The sequence below is a fragment of the Alligator mississippiensis genome, chromosome 16 (genome assembly GCF_030867095.1).
Source record: "Alligator mississippiensis isolate rAllMis1 chromosome 16, rAllMis1, whole genome shotgun sequence".
Classification (NCBI taxonomy): domain Eukaryota; kingdom Metazoa; phylum Chordata; order Crocodylia; family Alligatoridae; genus Alligator; species Alligator mississippiensis.
This window is the reverse complement of record NC_081839.1, coordinates 22,327,799-22,355,711: the sequence shown is the minus strand read 5'-3', so window position 1 is coordinate 22,355,711 and position 27,913 is coordinate 22,327,799. Positions and strand designations below refer to the sequence as shown.

The 27,913-nt window shown below is 48.3% G+C and overlaps 1 protein-coding gene across 3 annotated transcripts in view; it reads left to right on the top strand.

Moving 5' to 3' along the window:
• KIRREL3 (kirre like nephrin family adhesion molecule 3) overlaps positions 1-27,913 on the top strand; it is an 833,106-nt gene that overhangs the window by 768,148 nt on the left and 37,045 nt on the right. For 2 of the 3 annotated variants that reach the window (XM_019490184.2, XM_059720056.1), the window contains exons 12-15: positions 11,663-11,763; positions 12,906-13,104; positions 14,966-15,001; positions 23,312-23,419. In XM_019490184.2, the coding sequence (XP_019345729.1) occupies positions 11,663-11,763; positions 12,906-13,104; positions 14,966-15,001; positions 23,312-23,419 (444 nt within the window). The remainder of the gene's footprint in view (positions 1-11,662; positions 11,764-12,905; positions 13,105-14,965; positions 15,002-23,311; positions 23,420-27,913) is intronic. The other variant, XM_019490185.2, reaches the window with a different exon arrangement.

Genomic DNA, 27,913 nt, shown 5'->3' with positions numbered 1-27,913 from the left:
CTTACATTTTGTGGTGGTGGTTGGTGGTTGTTAGTGGTTTTCTTTTGCTTTGTATATGCTTGGAGTGGTTGTGAGCGTGTGTGTATGAATTTAGCCCTGATAGGGGAAGCCAGATGGACAAGATTGGTGACTGCAACACTAGTGCAGGAGTTTTCGATTGGGGGTATGCGTACCCCTGGGGTGCTTGGGATGCCCTCAGGGGGTACTCAGCAGCAGGTGCCGCTGCTGGCACTTCCACCACCTCTGCACTGCCAGCACGGTCACCAATCAGCCATGGGGGATCTGTCTTCCCCTCCTCCACTGCTCCTCTGGCTGCCAGGGGATTCTTGCCTTCCCAACTGGCTGCCGGGGGTACACTGACCCAAAAAGGTTGAAAACCCCTGCACTAGTGGATGTGACCATTCCACAAATGGCAGCCGAGGCCACAGCTGTCCCCGCGGCCTTGGAGGGAAGGCTGGGAAGTGATATTCTAAGTGGGTTAGATTCCTCACTGTACTGAGACCTAGGATTGCTATAGTACATAGGCTTTTGACATTAAAAGAATTTCCCTCAATTTCCCTTACCTTTCCAGGAGACTATACAAAGCTGTGGGCAAAGTGCCTGCATTGCATCTCAAAGATAGTACACTTAAACCCTCACATCTTGCTCCCCATCCTTGAAACTATAAGTGCGTATAAACCAAGCATAATAATAGATGCATCCAGTTCAAAAGCATTTCAACATCTAATACATCCCACCAGGTCCCCTGGTGAACCATTAGCTCTCTGAAGCAGTGTAACAAGAGTCCCTTCAGTTCCCATTATGAGTAAGAAGGGGAAGGCCCCTTTGAGAAGAATGAGAACAGGCTGAGGTCCCACCCTTTAGAGGGATATAAGGGAAGGGTCTCAGCATTAAGCAAGTGGAAGGGTTTTGCTGGGGGAGGTGGATGTACCTCCTAAAAGAGCAGGATACAAAAACTAACACAGGTAAGTTATCAAGATGGATAAAACAGGCCATGTCTACACATTCATTAATGTGCTGTAGTTACTGTGCATTAAGTACTTATATAACCAAGTGCTACATCAATGCATAGTAACTGGTGCGTGACTTTTTAGTGACACTAACTGCACAGTAGCCTGATACTACTGCACAATACGGTATTAGCATGGTTTCTGCCCTGCACACTATTGCACAGGAGAATTAGGCTACTGCACAGTTAGCGTCTTGTATAGACGTGCCCACAGACTAGAAAATTACAGACTGGAGGACCAGGTGTAAAGAGACCTTACCCCAGGAGGCCCTGGGGGTCACAATTGTGAGAGGTACTACACTTGGCCAAAAGGGCTCTCTCTGCCCAGGGACAGAACAGCCAGGTGTGGCAGGAAAATCAGGTGGGAGATCTGGAAATAAGTTTTATGTTAAAACATGTGCCTTTCACCAGCACTGAAATTGCACTTACAATCACCTACAGTCATACACAGCCAATCTAATAATACATTTATAAGGGAAATAAGTTGAGCAGATTGTAGACTTCTGTAGGGAATCCACAAGTCTTTGTCCTACCTGCATTTCTTCCTATGCTCCTAATTCTCCTCAGGGAGCAAAAAGTGATTACAGCTGTTGCTAGAATATGGAAGTGGAACATGCTCAAGATCTAAGGCTTAACTGGGATACTTAAACGGTAAAGCAATCAAATATCATTTTGAACACACAGGAGGAAAAAAGAGAGGTGGAGGGAATAAAGGATGAATGAATGTTGCACAGATTAAGTAAACCCTCTGATAACATCAATGCATCCTTCTGAATTTCCTAATTTTACCTGGGCCTGCTGGAAGCCTTTGGGGACTGAGTGCCTTGTTTCTGCCTGTATGGTTTATTTTCCTTGGGGAGGTGATATAAGCTGTACAAGCCACAGAGGTCTTTTGCTGTGATAAGCTACAGCCATAGCAGGAGGCTTTGCTGCTATAGTGATATCAGCAAACCCTTTCTAGGGTTAGAGATGGCTATTCTACTTTGACAAAACTGTTCAATTTAGAAGGAAAAACTCCCTTCCCCCTCCACTGCCTCCATCGTGGATTCCACCCACTCTGAAAAAGAGACAACACAATCCATCCTGTTGCAACCAGGTCAAGCATACTCCTTAAGAAGATGTCTAGGGTTCCCAACACTACAGCGTGTGAGCACCTCACACACTGTGATGAATTTACCCTCAGATCTCCCCTGTAGGGTAAGGGACTATAATAACCTTTACTTGACTAACGGGGAAACTGAGGGCACCTATATAGGAGTGCCAAGGCTGCTCCAACATAGTGAAATTCCAGCACTTCAATTAATTGAGTCTCCTGGAGCGTAGCAATTGCCATGCTCCAGCAGCCCCCTGCATCTCATGTATCAGCAACCCCGTGCTTAAAAATGGTGGCGGGGCACTTGAACTAAAGGTCCTTGAACAAGCTTTAGTTGAAGCACCCCCGCCACCATTTTTAAGTGTAGAGACACTGATATAGGAGATACAATGGCGCTTTAATTAGAGTGGCTCTCGGAGCCGCTCTAATTAAAGCGCCACCCCCTCCCATCCCTCACCCCTGGAGCACACGTAGAAGTGCCCTGAAACCTGGAGAGATTAAGGCCAGCACTTTCAGGACTAACCAATGATGTTTGCATGCCCAGTCCCTACAATTTCAAGGGGACTGAGTGATTATCACAGTTTGAGTGTCCATCATATTCCTGAAAAACAGGCCCCTTGCAGGTACTTCAAGCCCAGTACCCAAATGCTGAGGGATCCAAACTCACTAGTCATTGTTTAAAAGTCCTAAGGCTCAAAGTCCACAGCAAATAAAACCCAGATCTCCAGAAGCCCAGTCCAGCACACAGAAAAGACTGTCCTGTGAAGACTTATAAGTAGTAGGTAAAAGTGTATGTATGAAAACATACAAGTGAAAGTGAGCATGACAAAGCAAACACACCAATGAGACCCCATAGCCGAGTCTTTAGGGGAGAAAAAACAGCTGGGAGAAGACTCAGCAATTACACCTGAGCAGAAGTTGTCAATAACATTTTGCAAAATGTTGCTATTCATTGCCTCACCTGATCCATTCATAGCCAATGACATATTCCATGACTCTCACCTCTTCTGTAATTAGAAACAAACACATCACATCATGACTTTATCCAGCACATGCTTTATTTAAAATTATTCATCAAGTAATGCCTGTGAACTGGTTTTGCTTGCAAGCCATTTCTTCTGAATAGTGAGTTAGCAAGTTGTTTTGATTGGACAACCTAGTGACTTGGGGCCAGAGCCTAGTTATCCTTCACATGCTAAACGTCTGGTATGCAGCCATAGCCATCTCTCTGCAGTTTTGGACACTTTGGGCAGACATTCAAAAAGCTTGAGCCTGAATTGATTCAATCTTTGCGGGTTAGTCTAACCTGGCTAGGTTGAATCAGTTTGTAACTGCGCAGACATCCCCTCTGGACTCAGGAAGTGCTGGCACATGCCTGGCACAGGCTAGAAGCCGGGGGGTGCGAGAGCAGCCCTCCCTTCCCTTTTACTGTGCTGAACTGAGGGAGCAGGGCAGGGGCAGGGGGGGGGAGGGGGACAGGCCCTGGCAGGATGCTTTGATTAGGGAGGAGTCCCACCACTTCGCTGGTCAGCGAGGGAACCAGCTGAGATTTACACAGTATTTAGTTACACAGCAGGGAGCATTTATCACCCCATCATTAAAACAAAAGGCTCTCTCATTAGTTCAAGCTCTTCTTAAACAACTTGTTCCAAAGAAGGAATGGAGGGACATTACCAGCTACCTGTTGATTAGCTCCAAAGAGCCCTAAGCAGCACAGGCCTGTCTGCCTTTGTCCTGTCTGCCACAGCACAGACCATAGACATCATGTGGTATGCTAGCTAATGCTGAGAGGTGTCTGTATAAGGCAGAGGAGATGGGGATCACTGCTTAGCAGGGAGTGGTGAAGGGTGGGGAGGAGCATAAGGAAGCCAGGCAGACACCCTGTACCTGCAGGCTCAATGGAGCTGCAGCCAAGGAGCAGAGAGGAGGGGCCAGCCCTGCTGTGGAGCAGAGAGCCCCACCCAGCTCAGAGAGCATGCCGGGATGCTGGGGGACTCTGATTGAATTTAAACCAGGAAGGGGCCTGGGATAGACATTGCATAAACCAGTTTGACCCAAATCAGTTAAGTTTGATACTACATTCAACCAGGTTTAACTGAAACCAGTTTCAGCCACTTTTAAACCAGTTTATGTGCACTGAACATCTGTTTTGTTGCAGGTTTAAACCAGTTTCTGATCACTTAAACCAGTTTATGTGTAATGGTTGATCCTAGCCTTACAGTTTGGAATTGTTTCTCACTATGGCTAAATAAAATCACCCTGTGGGAAGTGAAATGGAGGAGGTGAGGGACCACCCATCTTTTAGCTCAGTAGCCTAGTGACTAGGGAAATTGCCCAGAAAATAGGAAGTCAAAGTTCTAAGCCTCTCAAACTTAGAAGAGGTTTGAATCTGCTTTTCTTGCTTCCCAGCAATGTGCTCTAACCACCAGGCCACAGTCTAGACACTTCCAAGTGCTCTCTCCAGCCTTTTTCTTGAGGTTGGCCCACTGTTCCTTGCATTGAATAGTGACTGGATAAAATAGGTAAATAACCCTAGAAATGTTCTCGCCTCATTATGAGCAAGGGTCCAGGCTGGAAGTTAGAGCCCCCTTCCCTGGGCAGTCTGCATTGCACTGAGCCCCAAGTCTTCATGCTTGCTGTTTTCATTCTGGCCCCACACATCTCCCTCTCTTGGCTGCTCCATGGGTAAGTGTCAAGAGGAGGGCTGTAGAGTACTTTGGGCAATGTCCAACCTGTAGCAGCTCTGGTACAGTCTCTCTCAGCCTCTCCTGTTGCAGCTGTTGACTTTATACAACTAATTACATTTGTGTTCATCCAGAGAGACTGGCTTTCTAGCCCTGGGGTTAGTACACTTGCTGGGAATGTGAAACAGTAGAAGATCATTGCCACAACCGTGAAGCTACTCTTGCTTGTGAGATACAAAAGCCAGGCTTAACACCTCTTGAAGAGAGGGGACTTGACCCTGGGTTTCCTATATCACAGGTCACTGCCCCAAACATGGGTCTCTCTACAAAATGAAAAGCTTCTGGAAATCTCAAGCAGCTGTGTGAGATTGTGCTATAGAAACGTTGTCCCAAGTTACAAATACCATACTCTGCACCCCCTGAGTGCAGTGGTGCACCCCTGATGAAAAGGCATTGGCAGTGCCTGCAGGCAGTCATCACTCGCAACCCCTCCCCCCTCACCACCGGTGGCATCTGTGGGCGGTCTGCAATTCCCGCTTGGTGGTCACTGAACACTGGTTGGCGCTCACCACCTTCCCCCCACCAACAACAGCACTGCGGCTGCTTCCAGCAGCTTCCCACTTGCCTCCGCCACACTCCCACCACCAACAGGGCCACCACCGCCTGCTGGAGCTCGCCATGCCCCCCCCCCAGCCTCTGGGGGCACACAGTGTTCACGCTCTGCCCAATCTGTCTCAGTCCTGCCCACCGGGTTCCTGCCCAGAAGCTCACGTGTTAAGATTCAGCCTGTGTGTGTTCTCACAATCTAAGCATGTTTGCCAAGAAAAGAAGCTTGCCCGTTGCTTTGCAATATGCAGCTACCTTTACGCAAAAGCAGGCGATGGGAGTGAGGAGTTCTGTTTAAAAGGGAGCCCTGTGTGTGCTAGGGGAAAGAGAGAGAGTATGTCTAAGAGTAAATAGGGGATGTATTTGAGTGGGTGATGGCTACAAATGTGACTACTTAAGAGTCAGAGTGTGTTTGCATGAGTTGCATCAATACCAGTGTGCAACTGTGGATATTTGTATGTGTACACACACATCTCAGCATAAGTATGCATGCAAGTATATATGTGTGCATGCATGAAGCATCTGCCTTAGTGCATTTGCAGGACTTCTTGAATGCATACACATGTATAGGCATGACCATGTGCACACACATGTACACAAGTAGCTGTGTGTGTGCGTACATGAGTAGCTGTGTGCTCAGGCCAAAATGAATTAAAAACAAAGGTAAGCAGCAAGATTACTCATTAGGAGCAAAGCTACGCAGAGCCATCCTGCCTTGCTGGGTGAGTCCGGGGTGCTCAGCGCAGACCTGTCTGCACAGCGCTGAAAGAAGAGAGTATGCAAAATGTCTAGTTCCGGGGCAGCTTGCAGCCACAGGCCCTTCACCTCCTCCGCCGTGCAGGGAGCTAATTGCCTTCACCGTGCTGCACAGAACATCCCTGGATCCTGGCTTGTTGTTTTCCCTTTTGCCAGCAGCAGCAGCAGCAACAGTTCATAGAAATGCAAATCTGTTTTAATTAAGGGGGCTAATAAACAGCAATTATGATTCCAGCTATTTTTCTGTTCCCCTGGAATAATGCCCCTTCAGTCCCCATTCATTTCCAGGCCCCCTCAGTGCTTTCTGTGTCTGGGTCTGGAAGAGCTGAGGTTCTGCTCCAAACCATGCCCAATACAGGTGACAGGCCCCTTTCTTCTACATTCACAGCAGGTATTTCCAGGGTGGGCAGTTGATGATGCTCTGCTGCCCTGGAGTTAAGCTGGTAGCTGTTCCTCTTTTGCATTAGCCTCCCCTACGCTGACAGACTAACTCTGAGAGTGGCAGGAGGCCTCATCTTTCCCCTCCCTGTACCAGCCTGAAAAGTCCTGGTGGAGTCACCCGTTCCTTTGCTATGGCACAAATGGAGGGGCACAGTTGCAGGAGGGGAAGAGGACAAAATGCTCTGCTGTGTTTTTCATGGGAGCACAATGAGCCAGCCGGTGCCATGCACCTTTGCCCAGACTCTCGCCCAGGGAAGCCACTAACCCCCTGCCCATACCAAATGCCATCCCAGATGTGGCTGCTACATGCTCATTAGCCCAAGCTTTCCATCCTGCTTGTAGTTTCTCCCGGAACAGGATCCCCCATTCACCCTCTCTGCACTGACAAAGGAGAAGCAAGGCACTGCAGAGGCTGCCAGGCTGCATGAGACCTCAGGAGCAAATCACTCTATTTTTAATGTGATCCCCCGATTGAAATCTCCCTGGCTCTGATCAAATGCGTGAAAACCACTAGCTTCCTGTGAAAGATGTCAGGCTGATGGGTGCCCCCTGGGTCCCCTTTACAGCTAGCGCAGCTACATAGAACAAATGGGCTGAGTGGGACACAGCTCCATCCAAGAGCTCTGAATGTTGCTGCTGTACTCAAGAGACAATATGCTATAAATATGAGTGCACTAGAAAAACATGCCCCAGGGAACAATCCTGCACCAACTAAGGATGGTGTCGACAAACTCAGTGGTCTTTTCTAGTTCTGTCTGTATCATAACCATGTGCAGCATTAAATAATAAACTGCATATCAACAATGCCTCTCATGGGAGGATCCCAAAGTCCTAGGCAAACAGTCCATTCTCCTTGTGTTGTTCCCCCCAGGTGAAGAAACTGAGCCACAGCAAAGGGATGATTTACCCAGTCAGCGGCAAGATTAAATTACCTCCCCCCCCCCCCCTCCAGGCACCCAAGCCTCTGTTCTACATACAGGCACTTTCCATCTGTCATCAAGTAACAAAGCAGCTATAAACACAAAGAGAAGTTGTGTGGCAACAGGTGATTTGGGACTTCAAAAGGATTCAGCCAGAATGAAAATTACTTCTTCCAGTCAAGTTTTCAGCCTGACTGAGTTTGCAAGAGAGGCAGAGACCAGAACCCTGAAAAAATCACAGTGGCCAGAAGGCCTTGGTATCAACCGTCCATGGACTTGCGTGGTCCCCATTAACAATGAAGACAAGCAGCTCTCAATCTTTGCCCTAATCACTTGTGTGAGGTAGGGCAGCACTATTAGCACCCTTATACAGATCAGATGCTGAGTCCTTGATCCTCACAGGTATTTAGATATCTAACATGCACTGATTTCAGTGGACTTATATACCTTTGGGCTAAGTACAGACAGTCAAAAAGCCCAAAGCTGAATCAATTCAGTGTTTTCAAGTGAGTCTAAATTGCAGAGATTAAACTGAAAAACAACTGGACCGACATTCACCTTTGAGCCAGGAAATGAAGCCACATGCCTGCAGTGGCTCAGGCCAGGAGCTGGTGGGTGCTAGAGCATAGCTCTCTAGCACATAGCTAGCATGGGATGTGTGTTCACTTCCTCTTCCTGCTGTCCTGAGGTCTCTGGGATTGGTAGTCCAGAATCACAGCAGCAGGACTCTACAGGATTGCTCATCACTTCCTATTCCTGCTTCCAGGTGCCTCTGGGATTTGTACTCCACAGTTGCAGCTAGCAGTAAATTTGAATGGTGGGGAGGAAGGGGTGTTTAACTCCACCTTCCTGGCCCTAACCCTCAGCCTAAGTTTGCCTGGGGGGACAGTGAGCCAGCTACAGAGCTGAGGGGCAGGGCCAGCCATGCTCTTTGGAGCAGACAATATAGCCCAACCCAGGGCTGCAAAGTATGCTGGGGGACTCTGATTTAACTTGAACCAGGAAGGGGTCTGGGACAGAAGTTTCATAAACCAGTTTGACATCAATCAGTTAAGTCTGATACTACATTCAACCAGGTTTATCTTAAACCAGTCTCAGCCATTTTGAAACTGGTTTATGTGCACTGAACTTCTGTTCTGTTACAGGTTTAAATCAGTTTCTGATGACTTAAATTGGTTTATGTGCATCTTCTCTCCCTAGACTTGGAGATCAGAGCTAAACAGTCTACATAACTTGTCCATAGATACGTAGAAAAACTGCAGCAGAGCAAGGACTTGAACTCGAATCTTCCAAAGCCCTGCTTAGATCATGTATCCCCCCTCTCAGTTTTTGGGGTCAATGAAAACTTTAGCCAAGGGAGGAAAAGTGTGAAAGTTAAAGGATTTCAAAGAATCAGACTCAAGGGACTTCTTTCTGTGGGAAAGAATCTATATAGCTGTGGCCTAATTACATGTCCTTACATGCCCTAGGGACTTAAACTGTGAGTCAGATTTGCAAAGGTACTAGTGGTACTGGCACACAACCTGATCGTTATGAAGTAATGTATTCTGTAATTCAGTAATTTTACTCTATAGTAAATTTACTCAGGTGTAAAGAGTGAATACATAACCAGCTCTCCTGACTTGGCTGCCCACAGTAGAAAGAGGTCTTTAGCTATGCTGGACTGAAGTTGGGCAGAAGGCAGAGTAGATTTGCAACTTTGGGGTGCCTATACATGAGCAGCGAGGCTGCTTTGATGCACTGTAATTACAGCATGTCAGAGTAGGCTTAATTAATCAAGTCTGCTGGAGCATGGTAATTAATACACTCCACCAGACTCCAGCCTCTCGTGTATCAGCATCCCTGTGCTTAAAAATGGGGGGGCTTTAGCTAAAGCTCATCGAAAAAACTTATTTAAAGCACCCCCTTCCATTTTGAAGCATGGGGATGCTGATACACAAGATTCTCCGGGCGGTTTAATTAGAGCAGCTCTCGGAGGTGCTTTAATTAAAGTGCCCCCCCACCCCACGCATGTATAAATGCCCTTATAGACTGACTAAATCGGAACTGTATGGCATAAGCTTTCATAAGCAGAGGTTTTACTTCATCGAGCTGTGAAAGGACTGCAGGAAACAGAGCTGCTAAATAGAAAGCAATGGTTAGAATACAAAGGGTAGGGAATGGGGGAAGAAAAAGGCAGGGATGCTGCTGAGAGAGGCAATGTGCTCACTTTGGCAGCACACGTACTAAAAAATAGGAGACGGAAAAACAAATCTGCCTGAAGCAGCCACTACAACACGTGGCCACTAGGTGGCTGAGGAGCCAGATTGCATTAAGCAAACAGCTACCCCAGACAAAACTGAGCAGAGCTACAGACATACAGCTGTAGTGAGTGTGTCTACACGAGACGTTTTGCTGCGCAGTAAACTAAGCTACTGCACAATAAAGCATCACTATGTAACCATGCCCAGCAGCTACTGTGCATGAAAATAGGCTAATACACGGTTTTCTACTACCTGGAAATTAATAAGGCTCTACTTAAAGTGCTCAGAGCATCATGTGTATCAGTGTCCCTGCGCTGATAAATGGCAGTGCGGAGTGCTTTAACTAAAGCTCATCCAACACTTTAGTTAAAGCGCCCCTGCTGCTATTATTCAGTACAGGGATGCTGATACATGTGACGCTGGAGTCTGCTGAAGCGCAGTAATTACCATGCTCCAGCAGACTCAATTAATCAAATCTGCTCCGACACACTGTAATTACAGCACGGTAGAGCAGCCTCACTGCACGCGTATAGGAACCCCATGTGTCTGCTCCGCTATAACTCCGAAGTACAGTCAAAAGATTGCAGACTAAATGTGCCATGTGTCTACACCCTTAAGGTCGTAAAAATAAAGACAGATACCTAGTGACACTTCGAAAGACAACTATGCAGTTTAGACACTTCATTTAATTTCAGTGGTGCTAGGTGCCTAGTTTGGCTGGGGCAATCTGTAACACTGTCCCTCTATCCCTAAATGATACTGGGGCCACTTTGTGCTCTGCACTGCATGGGTCTGAAGCTGCACATATATGGTAGATACATGCTCTTTCACTGCAACTGATGAAGTGAGCTTCAGCTCATGCAATACACACACATATACACACAGGTGTTAATCTACCCTGCATTGTGTTCAACATCAGACCAGCATGGCTAACTGTGGTGCCGTACGTAGTAAAGTCAAGCTGTGTTCAGCGGTACCTGAGGAGCCCAGAGAGCAGGCTCGTGGTATGGCATGGAGGGCTAAGCTGAGGCAGCGGCAGGGTGCTGCAGGTGCCACTCCTGCATGTCACAGACTTGCTCTTGCCAACAGCAGCTACTGCCAGTTTCTCTGACTTATTTAAACTCTGCTCCACAAGTCAGCAGGGAGGAACAACTGTAACAGTTGCCTAATGAATCCAGCAGCTGAGATGTAGGAATACCTGGTCAGGAGGAGCTTCTACTTTCCTGCCTGAGCAAACCCATTGCCAGGCCTTATTAGAGGCAGGGGTTCGCAGAGCAGAGGCCTGTCTGAGAGCAAAACTAAGCAGAAACCCAGAGCAACCTGCAGGGCTTTAGCCTCCGGGACCAGCGGGTGGCTGAGTGCATCATGCATTGTGCAAGGGGTCCCTCTGCCGGCCACCCACGGCTCGACCAAGATGGGAAACCATTCACAAACAAAGGGGGAAATGCAAACTTTGGGGGAAGCTTGGGCTTGCTCATAAGTTTGCATCAGCTATTCCATTGCAGCATCTGAGACCACTGAGGAGCACTGTCCACGCGGTCCAAATCCCCAGTTGGCTGGGGCCAGCGCAGCCGTAGCACAGGTTCTTATAAGGTCTGTGTTCCCTGGCACAAGGAAGCATTGGTTGCTGGTGTCACAACCCGGGCTTTCCCCCTGCAGGCTTTTGATACTACACTGTGTCCAGAATGCAGCTTTCTGGGACCTCTCTTCCTGGAGAAACATAGCCCTAACACAGATCCTCTTCAGCCCTCAGACACCTCTCAACCCCTTCCCCCCCTGCCCCCCCCAGCGGAAATGCTGTGCTGCCTTTCACCAGCCGTACACTATACCGCCTGCCGTGGGGCTCTACCTGTGTGCAGAAGGTGGGGGAAGTCAGCAGAATATCACCTTTTCTCTCTGCTCTCCTTCAGGGCCTCCTATCATCTCCAGCACACAGACTCAGCATGCCCTGCATGGGGAGAAGGGACAGATCAAGTGCTTCATCCGCAGCACCCCTCCGCCAGACAGAATCGTGAGTACCCCCTTCCCGTGTCTCCAGTCTGAATGTTATGTGCAGGAAGAGGCAGCTGCCACTGTCTAACACCCCCACCCCACGCGGCCTTGCCAGGCCCCTGCTAGATAAGAAGGTCAGGCTTGGGCCACTGTGGAGCATCCTAAACCTGCAGAAACTCATTAAGGGAAAGGGAGAAATCCCAGTGGCATTTAATCACCTTGGTAATAAGCAGGCCTCTGAGCCCTAGACTATGTCTCTGCTGGGCGTCCACTCCTTGCTGAATGAAACCAAAAGCATTCCTCTCCCTCCCGGGTGCTGAGAGGTGCGCAGATACCAGCAGCTATTTTAAGTGCTTCTAGACAATTGCATTGAAATGGCCAGTTGATTCTCTTTGGCTCTTTGCCTCACACCCACGCAAGCACAGAGCAGTGTCCCAGTTTGACATAGGTGTAAAGCGCATTTGCAGTCAGAACAGCAGTCACAGAGACAGTGGCACAGGGCTGCACATGCCTTGTCTTTCAGTGATCTCAAATCACATGAACTGAGATCACCAGCCAGAAGCACTTCCTAAGGGCCAGTGCTACAAACGTACCATGGTGTCAGGAAGTTTAGTTGGGTCCTGTCTGCTGCTGACCCAAGAAAAAGTCTCTCCTTGGAAGTGAGCTGAGAACCAGCTTGATGGTGGACAAGGCAAACAGCTCCATCCCTGGCTCCCACAGAGAACATGAAAGAATTGTTTAACCTTGCAGTAATCAGTCTGATCCATTCCCCTGTTGTAGCAATCATGGGTTCCAGTGTAAATTCCTCTAAACTTTAGTGTAAGTGGACATTGAGTGTACGGTGGATCTGGGTCTCTTGTTGGGCAATCCTTTCCTCTGTGCCTAGACACAACTGCAGCTGGTACAAATAGCATTTTACACTGCCTCTCAAACCTTGAGGGGAGGATTTGCAAAAGCATCTAAGTGACTTAGAAGCACAAGTCCCAGTAGCTTTCAATGGAAACTTTGCTCCCATGTCTCTTACTGGATGAACTTGTAAATTAGCTATCTGATGGCTACAACATGTGCCCTCAGGTACTTGGGGTGCAGAAACAAAGCCAAATGGAGGCTCTTTTGGACAGGATTATTTGAGCAGGACTAATTTCTCGTATTGATTTGCAGGCCTGGTCATGGAAGGAGAATGTGCTAGAGTCAGGAACCTCTGGGCGCTACACAGTGGAGACCGTCAGCACAGATGAAGGCGTTATCTCAACACTGACCATCAGCAACATTGTCCGAGCTGATTTCCAGACCATTTACAACTGCACTGCCTGGAATAGCTTTGGCTCAGACACTGAGATCATCCGGCTGAAAGAACAAGGTGGGAGCTGCAAACATCACTTAGACACCAGAAGGAACTATTAAGCACTGGTAGTTTGCATCTGGCTAGTCTGTAGGAGCAGGGGGAGTTATCTGAGATACAGGAGACACTGGGCACATCTACAAGTGGTTACTGTACATTTGTTTTGTACTTGTATAATCAAGTACTAAATAAATGCACGGTAACTGGGGTTACTGCTTAGTAGCACCAGCAAATAAATGCCTTTTTACTGATGCTACTGTGCAGTAGCCTGATAATATCGTGCAGTAGCATATTAGCACTGTTTATGCTGTGACATGCTACTGTGCAGTATTATTCCGTTACTGAGCAGTTTGTGTCTCATGTAGACACTCCCAGTTAGAAGGGCAGTGGGGATGCTTGGGAAGGATGATGAGGTGTCCCTCACTGCCAAATGTCCTAGCTTTGGGCTCAGCCCCTGAGGGCCCAGGGGACCTGGGAGAGGAAATGCTCTACAGAGCCAAGGCTGCCTGATGTCAATGGGATCTTGTGTGGCTCACACTGGGTTCAATCCTGGAAATTACCTCAATTATCATTGACAACAATGGGAGTTGACTAAGCACCCAGCAAGGCTGAGCCCACTCACGTGGGGCAGAGGCGGGAGGGCACTGTGAGCTAACTGATGTGTGAGCTGCTCAGGACCCCTTGCTGCACGGCACAAAACACTGGTGTTGCCAAAGGCTGGGGGAGGTGGTGAACTCCAGTGATCGTCCCCAGATCACTGATGGGATCTGAGGCACCAGGACCTGTTGATGTGACATGGTCAGTGATTCCAGCTGGATCTGTGTAAGGCAAGCTAACAGCAGCTATCCTGTCCAGGGGGCATTGGAGTGACTGCCATTATATCTCATTATTCTGCACTATTGTGCCACCCAACGAAATAGGGCATCGGCCTAAGCATGCCAAGCTAGTCTTTGGAGCAGAGTGCCCATTGGATGGCATGCTGCACTCTGGGAGGGCTCAACTGAGGGAACCCATTGCAGCCAGCAAAGAACATGGCAGCACCTGAAAGAAGCTAAGCAGCAACCTGGGGCAGATCCGGCACTTCCCTGCAGGATGATCACAGTGCAGGAGGGAGATGTCTCTGTAAAAAATGTTTTTCTCCTGGAGGGACTCCAGTCCTATTCTATTTTATTAAATGCCAGGGCAGGCAGGTGGATTGTTCTCATTAAGCTCTGATTTATAGGCAAGGCTGCCATCCAGATTAAATCAGAGCTAAATGAACCCCTTAAAATTAGCCTTGGGCTTCTTCCAATACAAACAGTCAGTGGTTTTTTCCTGGGTCTTCTGCCAGTCAGAGCTAACACACAGCAGTGAGATTGGATCCCAGGGGATGGGCTGATGGAGCCAATTAAATGATTCCCAGTAGGCAGTGCTACAGGCCTGTTGCTCTGGGTTCCTCAACTCATAACACAGCAGAGAAGTGGGGCTGGACCCCAGTGGCTGTGGGTGACCACGCTGGGTCTCACAACAACATTGGGGTTTTCGCAGGTGGTACGGCTTTGGAGCTAGTTCCTAACAGTGGCCCACTGGCAGTGACTCCCAGTGGCAGAGCCAATAGGAAAGTAGACCTAGTGACTGTCCCTACTAGACAATGGAGGTGAACCTATCAGGTGTCTCTACACTATATCAAAGTAATGCTCTGGCAGCAAACTGCAGTGCAGTCCTGGACTGTATCTCTCTGTCCCCCCTGTACTGGAGCCCCAACAGATGCCTCTGTAGGGTGGCAGAGGACACCTGTTTGAGGGGACTTTTGTGCACCATTGCATCTGAACTCAGCAAAGAAATACTGACGTGCACTTGGGCTCGGCAAGGCTGTGGACACTTGTTTGTTTTCAAACAGGTACGGAAATGAAATCAGGAGCTGGTATGGAAGCAGGTATGGAATCATGAGCTGAAGGTGAATATGTGAATTGCCCCCAGCTGTCACCATTTTTTAGCACTCAGCGGCAGCCTTTTAGCTCCCCATCACGGAAGGAGAGCCAGGGGAGGGCAGGGCAAAGTCCAGAAGGCTATAACCAGCAGCAGGGGGCAGTGGACAGGGGTGGGCTGGGAGTCAGGGACCCTAGGTTCTAGTCCCAATTCTGCTGCTGACCTGCTGTGCAAACCTGGCCAAATCCTACTGCCTCTCAGGGCCTCAGTTGCCCCATCTGTCAAATGGGGCAATAATACTTGGCCACTTTGATAAAATGTGCAAAACCGAGCAGTGAAGTGACACAGGTTTAGTTTCAAAATGCAGTGGGAGGGACAGATGACCAGCTCTGATAAGTGCTAGGATTATCATGAGAAAACCACCCCAGAGGAAGGAACAGTGAATTTTCAGAGGGAAAAGTCACTCCCAGCCATAGCTGTTTTTCACCTGACTGGGAGAGAAGGCTTAGATGAAGCAGGAGTGGATGTGAAGTTGGCCTCATCCTGGGATCAGGCATTGCTAACTGCATGCTTCATCTCCCCAAGCTACAGCATCTTCTATAAAGCCTGAACTAGGCTTCCTGGGGAACTGGAGTTGCTGACTTGTCAAACTGCAATGCAGAGACCTTTGTCAGCTCAGTGTCTGCTGGGCCAACCATTGCTGTACCCAGCTGCCCAACCATCTCATCCAGCCTTTCCCATTGTAAGTGACTGTGTCTGCCATCCCAGGTGAGCCCTTGTCATTGTCTGCAATACATTCCTCATGTACTTCTCCAGCTGCTGGTCACATCACCCATCTTGGACAAAGACACCACCATCAACAGACCCTTACTTGCCTCTGGACCTTGCTCCCTGCTCTCTTGATGCTTTGAACTAGCAGGCATTGGCAATGATGCCCATTCCCACCTCTCCACTGACCACGTTTCTTGTTTCTCTTGAAGGAACAAGCAATCGCAGATGGCTGCTCTGTGCAGTGATTTGCACATTCTGCATAAGCTTCGCCTAGCATAAGACATTCCCATTCAGATTGCTCACAGAAGTGGGTGACCAAACCCTTCTTCTAATTCCCACTGGATGACTGGCTCCTTCCTTATAATTATATTGACCCACCTACAGGGGCGCTCATCTCTTCAACCCATGGCTGTGTCTGTCCAGTCAACCTGCCATCTTCATTAATTGCACACTCAAGCATGCTGCAAGTGCACAGCCACCTCAACTGGAAGCAGCACAGCCACCTTTGCTCAGCAGTTGGGGTGAGCTAATTAGCACTGTGGAGTGACAACACCAATAAGTACCTGCCCCTGCAGCCATACAGGTGTGGCTACACTGCTTCCAACTTGGGAGGCAGCCTGTCCAGAACACTGCCACATGCTTGAGGGTGCCACTTCTGGGCCAGTCAGTTCACTGTGTGGACACAGCGAGTGGCAAAGCCTGCATTGGGGCAGAAAAGGGGACAGTGTGCACAGGAGAATGCAACAAACATGTCTGTCGTATTTGACAGGCTCTGCTGCAAACTTTGTGCAAGAGGCAAACGCCAACCTCCAACCGAGATAAGTTTCCAAGAGCTCTCAAGGAGGCCCCACTCTGGCTCACTCTCCAAAGCTGCTGCTGGGCCCAGGTTGTCAGAGTGCCAGGCTGTAGCAACGTTCAGGGCTGCATGCCTGGTGTGTTTGAGGAGCTGGAGGCGGCTGTTCCTAATGGGTTTGCTCTGTATTAGCTGCCAGCAGGTCAACCTGGCATCCATTGTCACAGAGCAGATGGGACCTGTCCCAGCATGCTTGAGAAGTGGCAGAAGAGAAGGCGGAGGCCTTCACAGATGGATGAGGGACTTGCTGTAAACAAAAGAAAGGAGCAGAGCCTGGGAGAAGTCAGCATTTCTAGAGGGAAGGCTCACAAAAGATATTTGTCTGACTACAGCAGGATGCAGCTACTGGCCCAGGAAAAACCAGCAGGCGCTGAGGGGGCAGAGTGCCACTCACAGCCCTGCTGGGAGCAATCTGGAGCACCTGATGAGGCAAGTTACTTGGAAGAGGCAGTGTAAATCCAGGCAGTGAGATTTGCTGACACTGAGATGCTGCAACACTGGGCATCTTAGACAAGCTATAGAGAAATTAGAGATAAGTACTTGTAGCCAATGCAGTTGGCAATGTGGCTCTGAGCCTGGGGATGTAGCCCCTTGGATCTGAACTGACTAAGACAATTCATGGTAGAGAGCTACAGTCCCTGGTGTCAAAGCTACGTGTCTTGATGTCCACAAGACTTGGCTCAGTGTTCTGGGCCAGGATTTCAGAGTAACCAGCAATCAAGTCAGCTCCAAAACTAGTTACCTACAGTTGTGCACTAAATTCAGGAGTGGGCTTTGGGAAAGGTACATGATAAGGTATATGTAACACCCTGGCATGTTACCTTCTAAAGACTGCTTCAGGAGAGATACAAGCCTATAACTGCTACCAGCTAACAGAGGTTTATTGGTTTGGCTCATACAGTCAAGGACAGTGGTGAAAGGCCCGAGCTTGGACCATAATGACGACTCATTCAAGGCGATGCTTATATTCCATTAACTCAGATATAGACAGTGAACCCTACCAGAAATATTTGATAATGCTGCTAACTGATCTTAATTTCTGGTCACTCCCAACTCTTAGTGATGATCTGGAACACAACACTAAGGCCTAGAGTTGGCTGAAGATGTTAACAAACATCTATTCAAATACTGACAGCAAATATACATATGTGGATTTTTCTTATTGCCCCTTTCTACTCACTTTTCAATGAAATTTGACCAAGATTTATATTAAAAGGGTTGTATTAATGGGAGTGTTACTTGCAGATCAAGAGAGGTGATTCTTCTACTCTGTTCACCATTGGTGAGGCCTTCCTTAGAGCACTGTGTCCAGTTTTGAGCCCCACACTTTAAGAAGGATGTGGACAGGTTAGAAAGAATCCAGTGGAGAGTGACAAATATGATTAGAGGCCTGGGAAGCTTGCCTTATGAGGAAAGGCTAAAAGAACTAGGGTTATTTCATCTGGAGAAGACTAAGGGGAGATTTGGCAACAGTCTTTCAATACCTGAAGCGTAGTTATGAGGAGAATGGAGATGGGCTTTTTTCTGTGACTGTAAGGGACAGGATTAGGAGCAATGGCCTCAAGCTGCACCAGAGGAAATTTAGATTGTAGATTTGGAAGAACTTCCAGAATATGAGGGTGATCAAGCATTGCAACAGGCTGCCCAGAGAAGTTGTGCAATCTCCAACCCTGGAAATTTTCAAGAGCTTGTTGGACAGACACTTGGCCAGGATGGGTTAGTAAAGAATGATCCTGCCTTGAGCAGGTGGATGGACTAAAGTGACCTGGTGAGGTCCGTTCCAGCCTTACTTTCCTGTGCTGCTATGATCCTAAGATTTCATAGGCAAAACCATCTGTCAGCAGTGCTCTGAACACTTGTATGAACATGCATCAAGATGAGGATACCTGCAAAATATGTTCACATGACCACTATGAGAGATCTTTGAGGATTTTCATAGATTCATATACATTTGGGTCAGAAGGGACCTCAACAGATCATCGAGTCCGACCCCCTGCCTGGCAGTAAAGAGTGCTGGGGTCAGATGACCCCAGCCAGACGCCTATCCAGCCTTCTCTTAAAGACCCCCAAGGTAGGGGAGAGCACCACCACCCTTGGAAGCCCACTCCAAATTTTGGCCACTCTTACTGTAAAGGGTGGTCACTCATCAAACTGGGGCACAGAATGAGTATCACATTTACCAAGGGACCAGAATTTTTTTCTCTGTGGGCATTTCTGTAGCCCCTACTGCCACACAATCTCAGTGCCCAGGAACACACATGCACAGACTCTGGAAACAGTGCCCACAATGGGATTTGATGCTCAGTCCCACGATCATGCCTCCTGCCATGCACAAGTGGTGTGGCAAGAAGCATGATTGTAGGGATTGCACATCTGATCCCACCATGCCTTTACTTACCCGTCTGCCAGGATCCATAGTGATGGCACCAGAGGGCTTCACTACTTGCAGGTGGTTTAGTGCTTGTCCACATGAGAAGGTGGCAATAGTTAGGTCCGGTGTGTATTTAAACCAATGAATGATGTAGTTAATTAACTCTATTTAGTGCAAACCCAAATCAGGCATTCTAATTTGGGTGTCAGAGCAGCTTATATTGCTTTAGATGAGGTCTGTTAGGAATAGGCTTTAGTTAAACCAAAGTAAGCCGCCCTGGAGCCAAAATCACAGTGTAGATTGCAATGGTTTATCTCAGTGGTTTTCAACCTTTTTAGATTTGAGGCACCTATCAGTAGATTCAAGGCCTCTCTCAAAAATGGCTGCTTTTAGTTTTCACTCATTTTTTAACTATAGAAAAATAGTAGAGCAACTCTTCTGTTGCAAAGAACTCAAAAAGACCCCCAAAGGTCAGGATGTTTTTAACACTATGGATTCCTGCTTGAAAACTCTGGTTTTATCTTGTGAATCATGCTTGCACCCTTAACAGTATTAACATTGTGTAGCACTGCACAGCACCCCTGAAAGTACCTCAAGGCACCCCTGGTTGAGAATCACTGGTTCATCTGAATTAGTTCAGCTATATGGTTTACATTAGTCTGCATTTCTCTTACCAGCCGCCTGTTCTTGGGGAGGCTCCATCTGCCTTGAATCACAGCCCAGGCTTCCCTCTAGTTAAACTTTCAATCAGTTCTGGGAGAACCGAATGCTGTGGGTGTAGATGACAAAAGAAAATGGTTTCTGGACCCAGGGCCCAGGCTGGGTTCTCCAAACCAGTCCGCCGCCCCTCGCACAGCATCACCCTCTGTGATACAACTGCTTCAAACATAGACAATAGGAATTTTCAATGCAGCATCTTCACTTTGTCCTGTGATAATTATGTGCAGTCCTTGAGTGGGGAGAGTAGCTGTAGAGCAGGCACCAAAGGGGTCAAGGTGGGCTCAGAGAAGGGGCTGTCCCAATGACATTGTGGCGTTTCATATATTCATTCTCCTGTACTGATTCCACATCCGATGGGGAGTTACAAGTCAAAGGGACATTTGTTTTCCTAAATGCCAGCTCTTCAGTTCCTGTGAGTGTCCAGCAATAATAACAACCCCACATTTAGCATGGAGCTGGGAAGTTTGCTGATGATGCCTGAGGCAGAATAGAGCCCAGCTCAGTTTCTGGTAGACAAATCAGCTCCTACGTAGCCAAGAGATGTAATGGCCTCTGCCCTGAACTGCAGTAGAGTCATTGTGAGTACCCTTAGGGAACAGCAGCTAGGAGGAGATTTCCTAGCTTGACTGTCGTCCATAGCACTCCATGCCCTAGACCAGGGGTGCTCAACCATGGCCCACAGGCAAGATCGAGCACCTGGTTCCACATTATCCAAACCATAGGACTCTGCACAGATCTGGGCTCTATCCTGCCTCAGGCATGGCCATGGTCCTGTATGCTAGATTGCATACACAGGGCCGCACAGGTCCCAAGCCCAGCACATGAGGGCCAGGCAGAAGCAGTGTAGGGTCCCCCAGAGCCTTACCCGAGCCAGGCAGGGACAGCATGAGACCCCTGGAGCCTGAACCCGGCACACAGGGGCTGGGCAGAGACAGCATGGGGTGGCCAGGGGGTGCCTCACCATGGTGGTACAGCCAGCTTGGGGCTTCCAGAGCCTTATCTTGGCCAGGCAGCGGCAGCATCAGACCCCTGAAGCCTGAATCCAGCACACAGGGGCTGGGCAGAGACAGCGTGGGGCAGGTAGGGGGTGCCTCACCATGGCACTGTGGCCAACTCAGGGCTTCCAGGGGGAGGGCAGCAGAACAGGGTCCAATCCCAATGGTGGAGAGTCAGTGCAGGGCCTGGCCTAGCCCACAGACCAGTCTCATGCCATTCAACTATGAGCACCACTGCCCTAGTCCAAGCAGAGACAGGGACCAATAGCAGGTGGGCAATTTAGGCCTGGGAGATCTGGCTTCTACTCTGCCACAGACTTCTTGTGTGGCTGTGGGCAAATCACTTAAGACCAGTTCCGAGAAAGGGACTTAGGCAAAATGGAGCTGCCTAAATCCAAGTGAGAAATCTGCAGGGATCCTTCCTACTGCCTAAGTGCCTGGGAAGCTGGAGACAGCCGTGTTTTTCAGTAAGGATGTACTTAGGTGCCTCAAGTCCTGGTACTGAACAGGCCCAGAATTGCCTGTCTTCACTAAGCTGAGCATGTTGATGTCTGCCTCTCCTCTAGACCTGCTGGTGAATTCCAAGCTTGGCACACCCCCACCTATATCCCCTGGTCGGGTAGGCACGCTCAGAGCGTGCCCTACACACCCTAGGAGCATTGAGCCTCTTACAAAACACAGCATCCCTGGGAAGAAAGGGCGGGGGTGTGATCTGCTGGTATTTTTCTTTATATAATACCTATGGGCATTTGTCTAGGACACATTGTAGCAGCGTCAAAAAGCCAAAAAAGAATGTTAGAAATTATTAAGAAAGGAACTGAAAACAAAAGAAAGCACATTATGCCTTTCTATAGCACCAAAACGTGCCCGCAACCTGAATATGGTGTGCAGTTCTAGTCATCCCATCTGGAACTAGAACTAGAGAGGTGCAGAAAAGGGCAGAAAAGATGGTCTTGGAGATCAAACAGCTTCCATCAAAAACGAACTGAAAAGTCGTTTAGCCGGGAAAAGAAATGGCTGAGGGGGGAATGTGATAGAGGTTCATAAAGCAATGATTGATGTGGAAAAAGTGAATAGAGAACTGTTATTTGCCATGTTTCCTAATACAGAAGTAGGTTGCCCCTAGTGAAATGAGCAGGCATCAGCTTTAAACCAAACAAAAGTACAGTTAAGATGGGAAGAGAAGGCTGTGGAGGTCATTAGTAGAGCCAGATTCAAAAGAGATTAGACAAACGCATGCAGGACGGGTCCATCTGGGATGTCACCTACTGCTTGGTGATGGAGAGGGTATGGCAAAGGAGGAATCTTTCTACCTTGTTTCTCACGCTCTTCTTTCAAAGCATCTGCTGCATGTCACTGTCGGAGACAGGACGCTGGGCTAGGTGGACCTTTGGTCTGACTCTATATGGCAGTTCTTTCATCCTACATTCCCATCCAGGACCTTCATGCTCTTCTATCCATGTATGTACATGCTGTTCTCTCCTGCCCCCCACTTTGTTACTCCAGCCCCCAAGTGCTTCATACTCAGGATTGCAGTCCTGTATGAAGATACCTGTCTTATCTCCCTTTGCTGCTCATCTGGCTTCATTTTGTCCATCCTTGGAGACCTCTCCCCTCCACACCTGCCGTACGACTCCAGTTGACTTCTGTGGGAATTATAACATATGCCTCAAGGGTTCCTGCGAAGGATGACAGGCTTGATGAGCAGTGGGAAAAGGCAGGAGAAACTATTTGGATGTAAAACAGGCAGAGGCAGTGAAGGATGGCTGCTGGGTTCGTTCATTTACATATGCTTTACAGCCACCTTTTCCAGCACATTCCCTCGCAGCTGAGCTATTACCTTAGGCAGCATGGCCCAATACTAAGTGTACAATTCTCCTGTATACTACCCAGCCTGGCTCTGTAACCTTTTCCTTAGCCAGCTCTGATTCCATTTCTCTTTTCTTAATAATATTAACACTCTGCCCTTCCACTGCACTTTTCATCCCAAGCCCTTTGGACACAGTCCATTCATGAGACTGCACAACACTTTTTGTAGGTAGGTATTAGCCCCCAGATGGCAGACAGGGAAACTGAGGCACAGAGAGACAAATGGGTCCGCTCACAATTGCACAGAGGAATCAGTGGCAGAGTTGGGCTAGAGCCAAGGATCTGCGGGTTTCGGACCCTGCTCCAACGACCCTTCAGGCAGGAGCACCGTATAGGTTCCAGAGGAAGCCCTGCCACGTCAGTCCTCGCCCTAGGCTAGCATAGCTGAATTATCCAGGTACCAGTAAAGCAAACCATTCCTGTTCATGCGTGTCCTTTCTGACACCCTGTCCTCCCCAGGACACTCAAGTTACCATCAACTTCATCTGTGTGCCCTATGCATTGTCCACACAGAGTTCATAATGAACTGTGTTTTGTTGGGTGGGGAGGTTCTTACTGGCTATGGGTATGAGGCCTAGGAAGTCTGCTGAGCCATCTGACTGCCCCAGTGAAACTCCACCAGGATTCATCGTCCTCACCTACAAGTGAGCGTTTTGGCAGCTGGCACAGCTAGAGAGGGCAGGGGAAGCAGCGCCCAGACACTTCTGCACTTCATTTGCACTCTTGTTCCCTTTGCAGAGTCGGTGCCGATGGCGGTGATCATAGGCGTGGCTGTGGGGGCAGGAGTGGCATTCCTGGTGCTGATGGCCACCATCGTGGCGTTCTGCTGTGCACGCTCACAGAGAAGTAAGTGCTGTTCCTTTCTGTCATTTAAAAAGCAATTGCTGGGGCCAAACAGAGAGTCCTGGAGACTGAGGTCCTCTGTGACCACAGAACAGCAACAGCACAGGGCAGGGCCATATGATGTACCCTGACTCGGAGTCAAGCCTTCCATATTCCTGCCTGCTAAAGCAATCAACCCATGGTAGCAAAGTCCCTAGTTTGTAGGAGCAGCAAGATCCGCTCTCCCCTGAGCAAACTGCCTGTTGGGCTGGGGCTATGGTGAAATGCTATGCAGAGATAAGAGCTAGGCTGTGTGGAAATTGTCCCAAACTACATTACCATCCTAATGAATGGCCAGTCCAACCTGCTCAGAGAGCAATCCAGACGATGGCTCCATCCAGCTCTCTGACGATGCAGTCTCTGGTGCTTGAGGCCATTTTGTATTGCAGGGAATGCAGTCTGAAATATCAATATCCATGCGTGCGTCTGTGGCCTGAGCAAAATCAGCAAAGGAATGGAGAGTGTAGGCAGAGGCAAGAAGGACAACATGCTGTGTGAGAGCGTGGGGGGGTGGTGTAGGAGGAGAATAATAGTTCATGCAGATTTAGATACTGAGTTTGCCGACAGGACACTGTAGCAATCTGGCTGTCATATGCATCCACAGAATGTTTAATGCTACTTTGCACTCTCCCAGCGCCTCCCATGAGAGGATTTCAAAGCACTTTGGTAACAAGACGGGCCACATTCTAATCTTCAGTACACCCGCGTGAAATCCGGGCTTCCTTTGGGCATAGCTGAGTCAGATCTCACTGTAATGTTTCATGCAACACAACACCTTGCTTTACAGATGAAGATCTTGAAGCTGAAGGAGATGTTCAAGATCATACAGAGAATCAATGGCAGAATGGGAGCAGAATTCCAGAGTCCTAGCACCCAGTGCTGTGCTCTGAATGCACAATTTATAACAAAGCTGCATCACACAGGCAGGATAAAACACAGCTATCGTTTAGCACCTCAAAATTAGGCACTGGGGAAGAGCATATTTCTGACTCTGTTCATTCTTTGTTTTTCAAATCTCCTTTGTCACTGTAAGATATGAATTTTCATAAGGAATTACAGTCAGTGGCAATTACATAGGGCCTATGGTATATGATATGATTTGCTGCCGAGGGAACACAAGTTAAAACCACATCAAAGGCCCAGGTAAAGGAAAGAAGAGGTAAACAGAGCAGTATCATGTTGCCTCATTAAAAAAAACACCGGGAAATTAAAGTGTGATTGTTGGCTATATGAAAAGGAATCAACCCATCCGGGAAAGGAGCGTGATTGTTTTGAGCTTCTAAGACTGCGTCAGAGAACAAGCAATATTTGACAATGCTTCCAAACTACGGGGACACTGTGATAGAAACAACTAAGCCAAGTGCTGTACGTACTCTTTATGTTTAGTTGCCAGAAAAACACAGTCGGTTTTCTTTTTTGATTGTTTGCAAAGAAATCAAAGATCCCCAACTCCTCCCAAGTGGCTGGTCTTGCACAGCAGAAAAGTGTTTAATTTTAAGGGCAATAATAATGCATTTTTCTTTTTTTTTTGAACTCTCCCAAACCCCATTAGCAGCTCTTGCAGGTATTAGCAAATTAAATCTCAGGCAGTCATTAATCTTGCATTTTAGTAAGTATTACTGATGGATGGGTGCAGTGCTAAGACCTGAGAACAGGCCAATTCAATTTAGCCAGAATCATTCAGCAATGATGTGTGATTCAAGCAGCCCAATAGAAAATGGGCCAAACTGTTGTTATCATGTCAATGGTCAGACATAATCAGTCGTGCTTTCCCCGTGGTTTTTCGATAGACTTGCATGCACTGCATCATTCAGAGGAGGAGAGAGCATGTGGTTCATTATATCCTTCTTATTTGATGTAACCAGATGGTACAGGGTTCTTTACAGGACATACAATTTAACATTAATGTGGTGATGATAGATCAAATATGCAATGGAAACGCCAAGTTTTACAGCTGAAAGCAAAGCCAGAGATTCATAGTGTTGGTCACTCACAGACTGAGCAGCATTGGAATGGTAGTCGGCATGCTGCTGACAGCTCTCTAAACCTTGGGGGGAATTCAGTGGACACCTGCTGTCCAACTGGCTGTCCAGCTCACAGTCCTCTTGGGGGACTTTCCTTCTCTCAGAACAGTAGTAATCCATTAAAGATTCCTCATTGCCTGCAACAAGAGAATGGCTGTCCATTCCCCAGGATCTCCATGTTGTATGCTAGAAGTTCCCAACAGGGCAAACAGGGCATTGTGTGGCCAAGGTACAACAGCCAGGGGCTGTGCCCTGGGTGGCTGCAGTGACAGGGGGACCAGCATCCCCTCTAGGTGGGCACCTGAGCCTGATGCAGCAGTCACACACCACTTGTCACAGTACTGCTGAGTGGCTCAGTGGGTTAGTCTGGTGTTGTTAGGATGGGTTTGTATTGCTGGTGCTGCTGCTACAGTGTATGATTTCAGATACATCCAGCCCACTCACACTTGCCAAACCCAGAAATGTGGCACTGACACCACTTTAAGGACCGTCCTCCACAGCAACTCTCAAGATCCCCATCACTGGCATGTGCAAAAACAACTGCTGGGGACGCTCCTGGGGCAGCGGCACTGCTGCCTTTCTGGGTCTGACCCATGCAAGCTGGCATGGGGTGTGCATACTGCAGGTGTGTGGCTATCTGAAAACCAGGCATCTTGCAGCAGGAAGGACGGGGCTTAGACTTACCCACAGGGAGGAAGGAGGGTGCAGGGCTCAAGCTATGACTGATGCATGCAAGGCCCATTAATTCCTCAAATCTGCAATAATGTTTGTTCCATGACTTTGGGTGAGCTTCTGTCTTTGGATCAGTTCTCTGTTTGTGAAATAGTGACAATAGCCCTTTTCTTCCTACTCAGTGATGTTGTGAGGACAAAGAGCACCAGGGACTGACAGTGGTGACCTGGAGCTGCACAAATACTTTCATTACAGCTCAGTCAGTGTTTGTAGGATAGTAATGACTGAAAGCTCACACCTGTGGATGACTGTTTGGTCCCCTGTATGCAGTGAGTGGATGGGTCTCAGTGCTGCACTCACTAGAGAGGCCTGGGCCCCACCATCTCCTTGTCATTAATTGGCATGTCGGGGCTGTATTTGCTCTGACCTCCAGAGGCAGCCACTCTTTAAGGCATTGAGGCATATTGGCTAAGCATTAGGACACCAGTCTGCAGTGATGCTGGGCCTGAAGGCATTTAAAGCTTCTGACTAGACACCAGAATAACTGACTCAATGGCCAGTGGGACTAAGCATGCTCAGCCTCACTGACATCAGTGGGTGGGGAGGCCATAGCTGAGAGCACGTTCTGGCCACAGCAGAGACAGAAAATGAGTAAGCATGAAGCAGGTTTAAATTCACATTGTGTGGCACAGCCTGGGCTGTGTTTCCTAGGACATGGACTGAAAAGTGAAAAGCAAGAGGAAGTCTGAGTGATGGGAGCCTTCCAGGGCACAGGTCTTCCCATCTGCCTAATGGGTAGAGTATAGAGCCTGGTCATCAAAGGGGCTGATTCCTGACTCCCAAGGTGTTGAGCCACTCTAAGACAGTTGTGAAACAGTAGGTGGCTGTGATTAGAGTACTGAAGTGGCACTCAGAAGATCTGGGGTTCATTAGTAACACTGCCACCACCTCACTGTTTGGCATGGACACATCACTTCACTTATCTGTCTCTCAGCTCCCCCTCCTGTAAAATATGGCCATGTCTCTCTCTGAGCATGGTGTTGAGACTAACTCCACTGATCTTTGGTGGCATTCAAATAATTCAGGTATCAGGGGCACCTGAAAGTAGATAGACCGACCTTGATTTTCCATTGCTTTATCTTGTGCTCTCATCGCACCGATCCAAGAGGTGTGATGCTACCATACCAGAGTGGTCACAATGCACAGTGCATGTACGCTGGCATAAATGACTATGCTCTGCACTGCATGTAATAGTCTTTCCTTAGAGCAATATCGACATCTAGGCAGGCTTCCAACAGAATCAAGATTGGGCTGGGCTACCCATGCTGTTTACTGGGACTAGCTGCTTAGATGTTGAATCTGAGCACGTGAGCAGTACAAGTGGAACAGACCTGTCAGAGCACTCAGCCTGACCCCTTGCAAGTGTGGGAAAGAGTCCTCTGGTGGATACCACATCAAATGCAGATGTGACTTGCCCAGAAGCCTGATGTCTATTCAATAATGTGGGTTTTAAAGGGTGGAAAGCAAAAGCTGTCAAGGCCCTGTTCCAAAAGAGCAAATAAATAAAAAAAGTAGAAAGAGGAAAACAGATCAAACTCCCCAACTCCGTGCAAGGTGATTGTTCCTGCACAGCCATCTGTCACTCACACTGCTTTCCCTTTGGGAGCCTGTTCAAACCATTCTGTTCTGCTCAAACGAAATGAGCTCTCCAGCCTGAGTAGCATGGTGGGGCAAAGCCTGCCTGGGCAGCAGATGTTGGCAC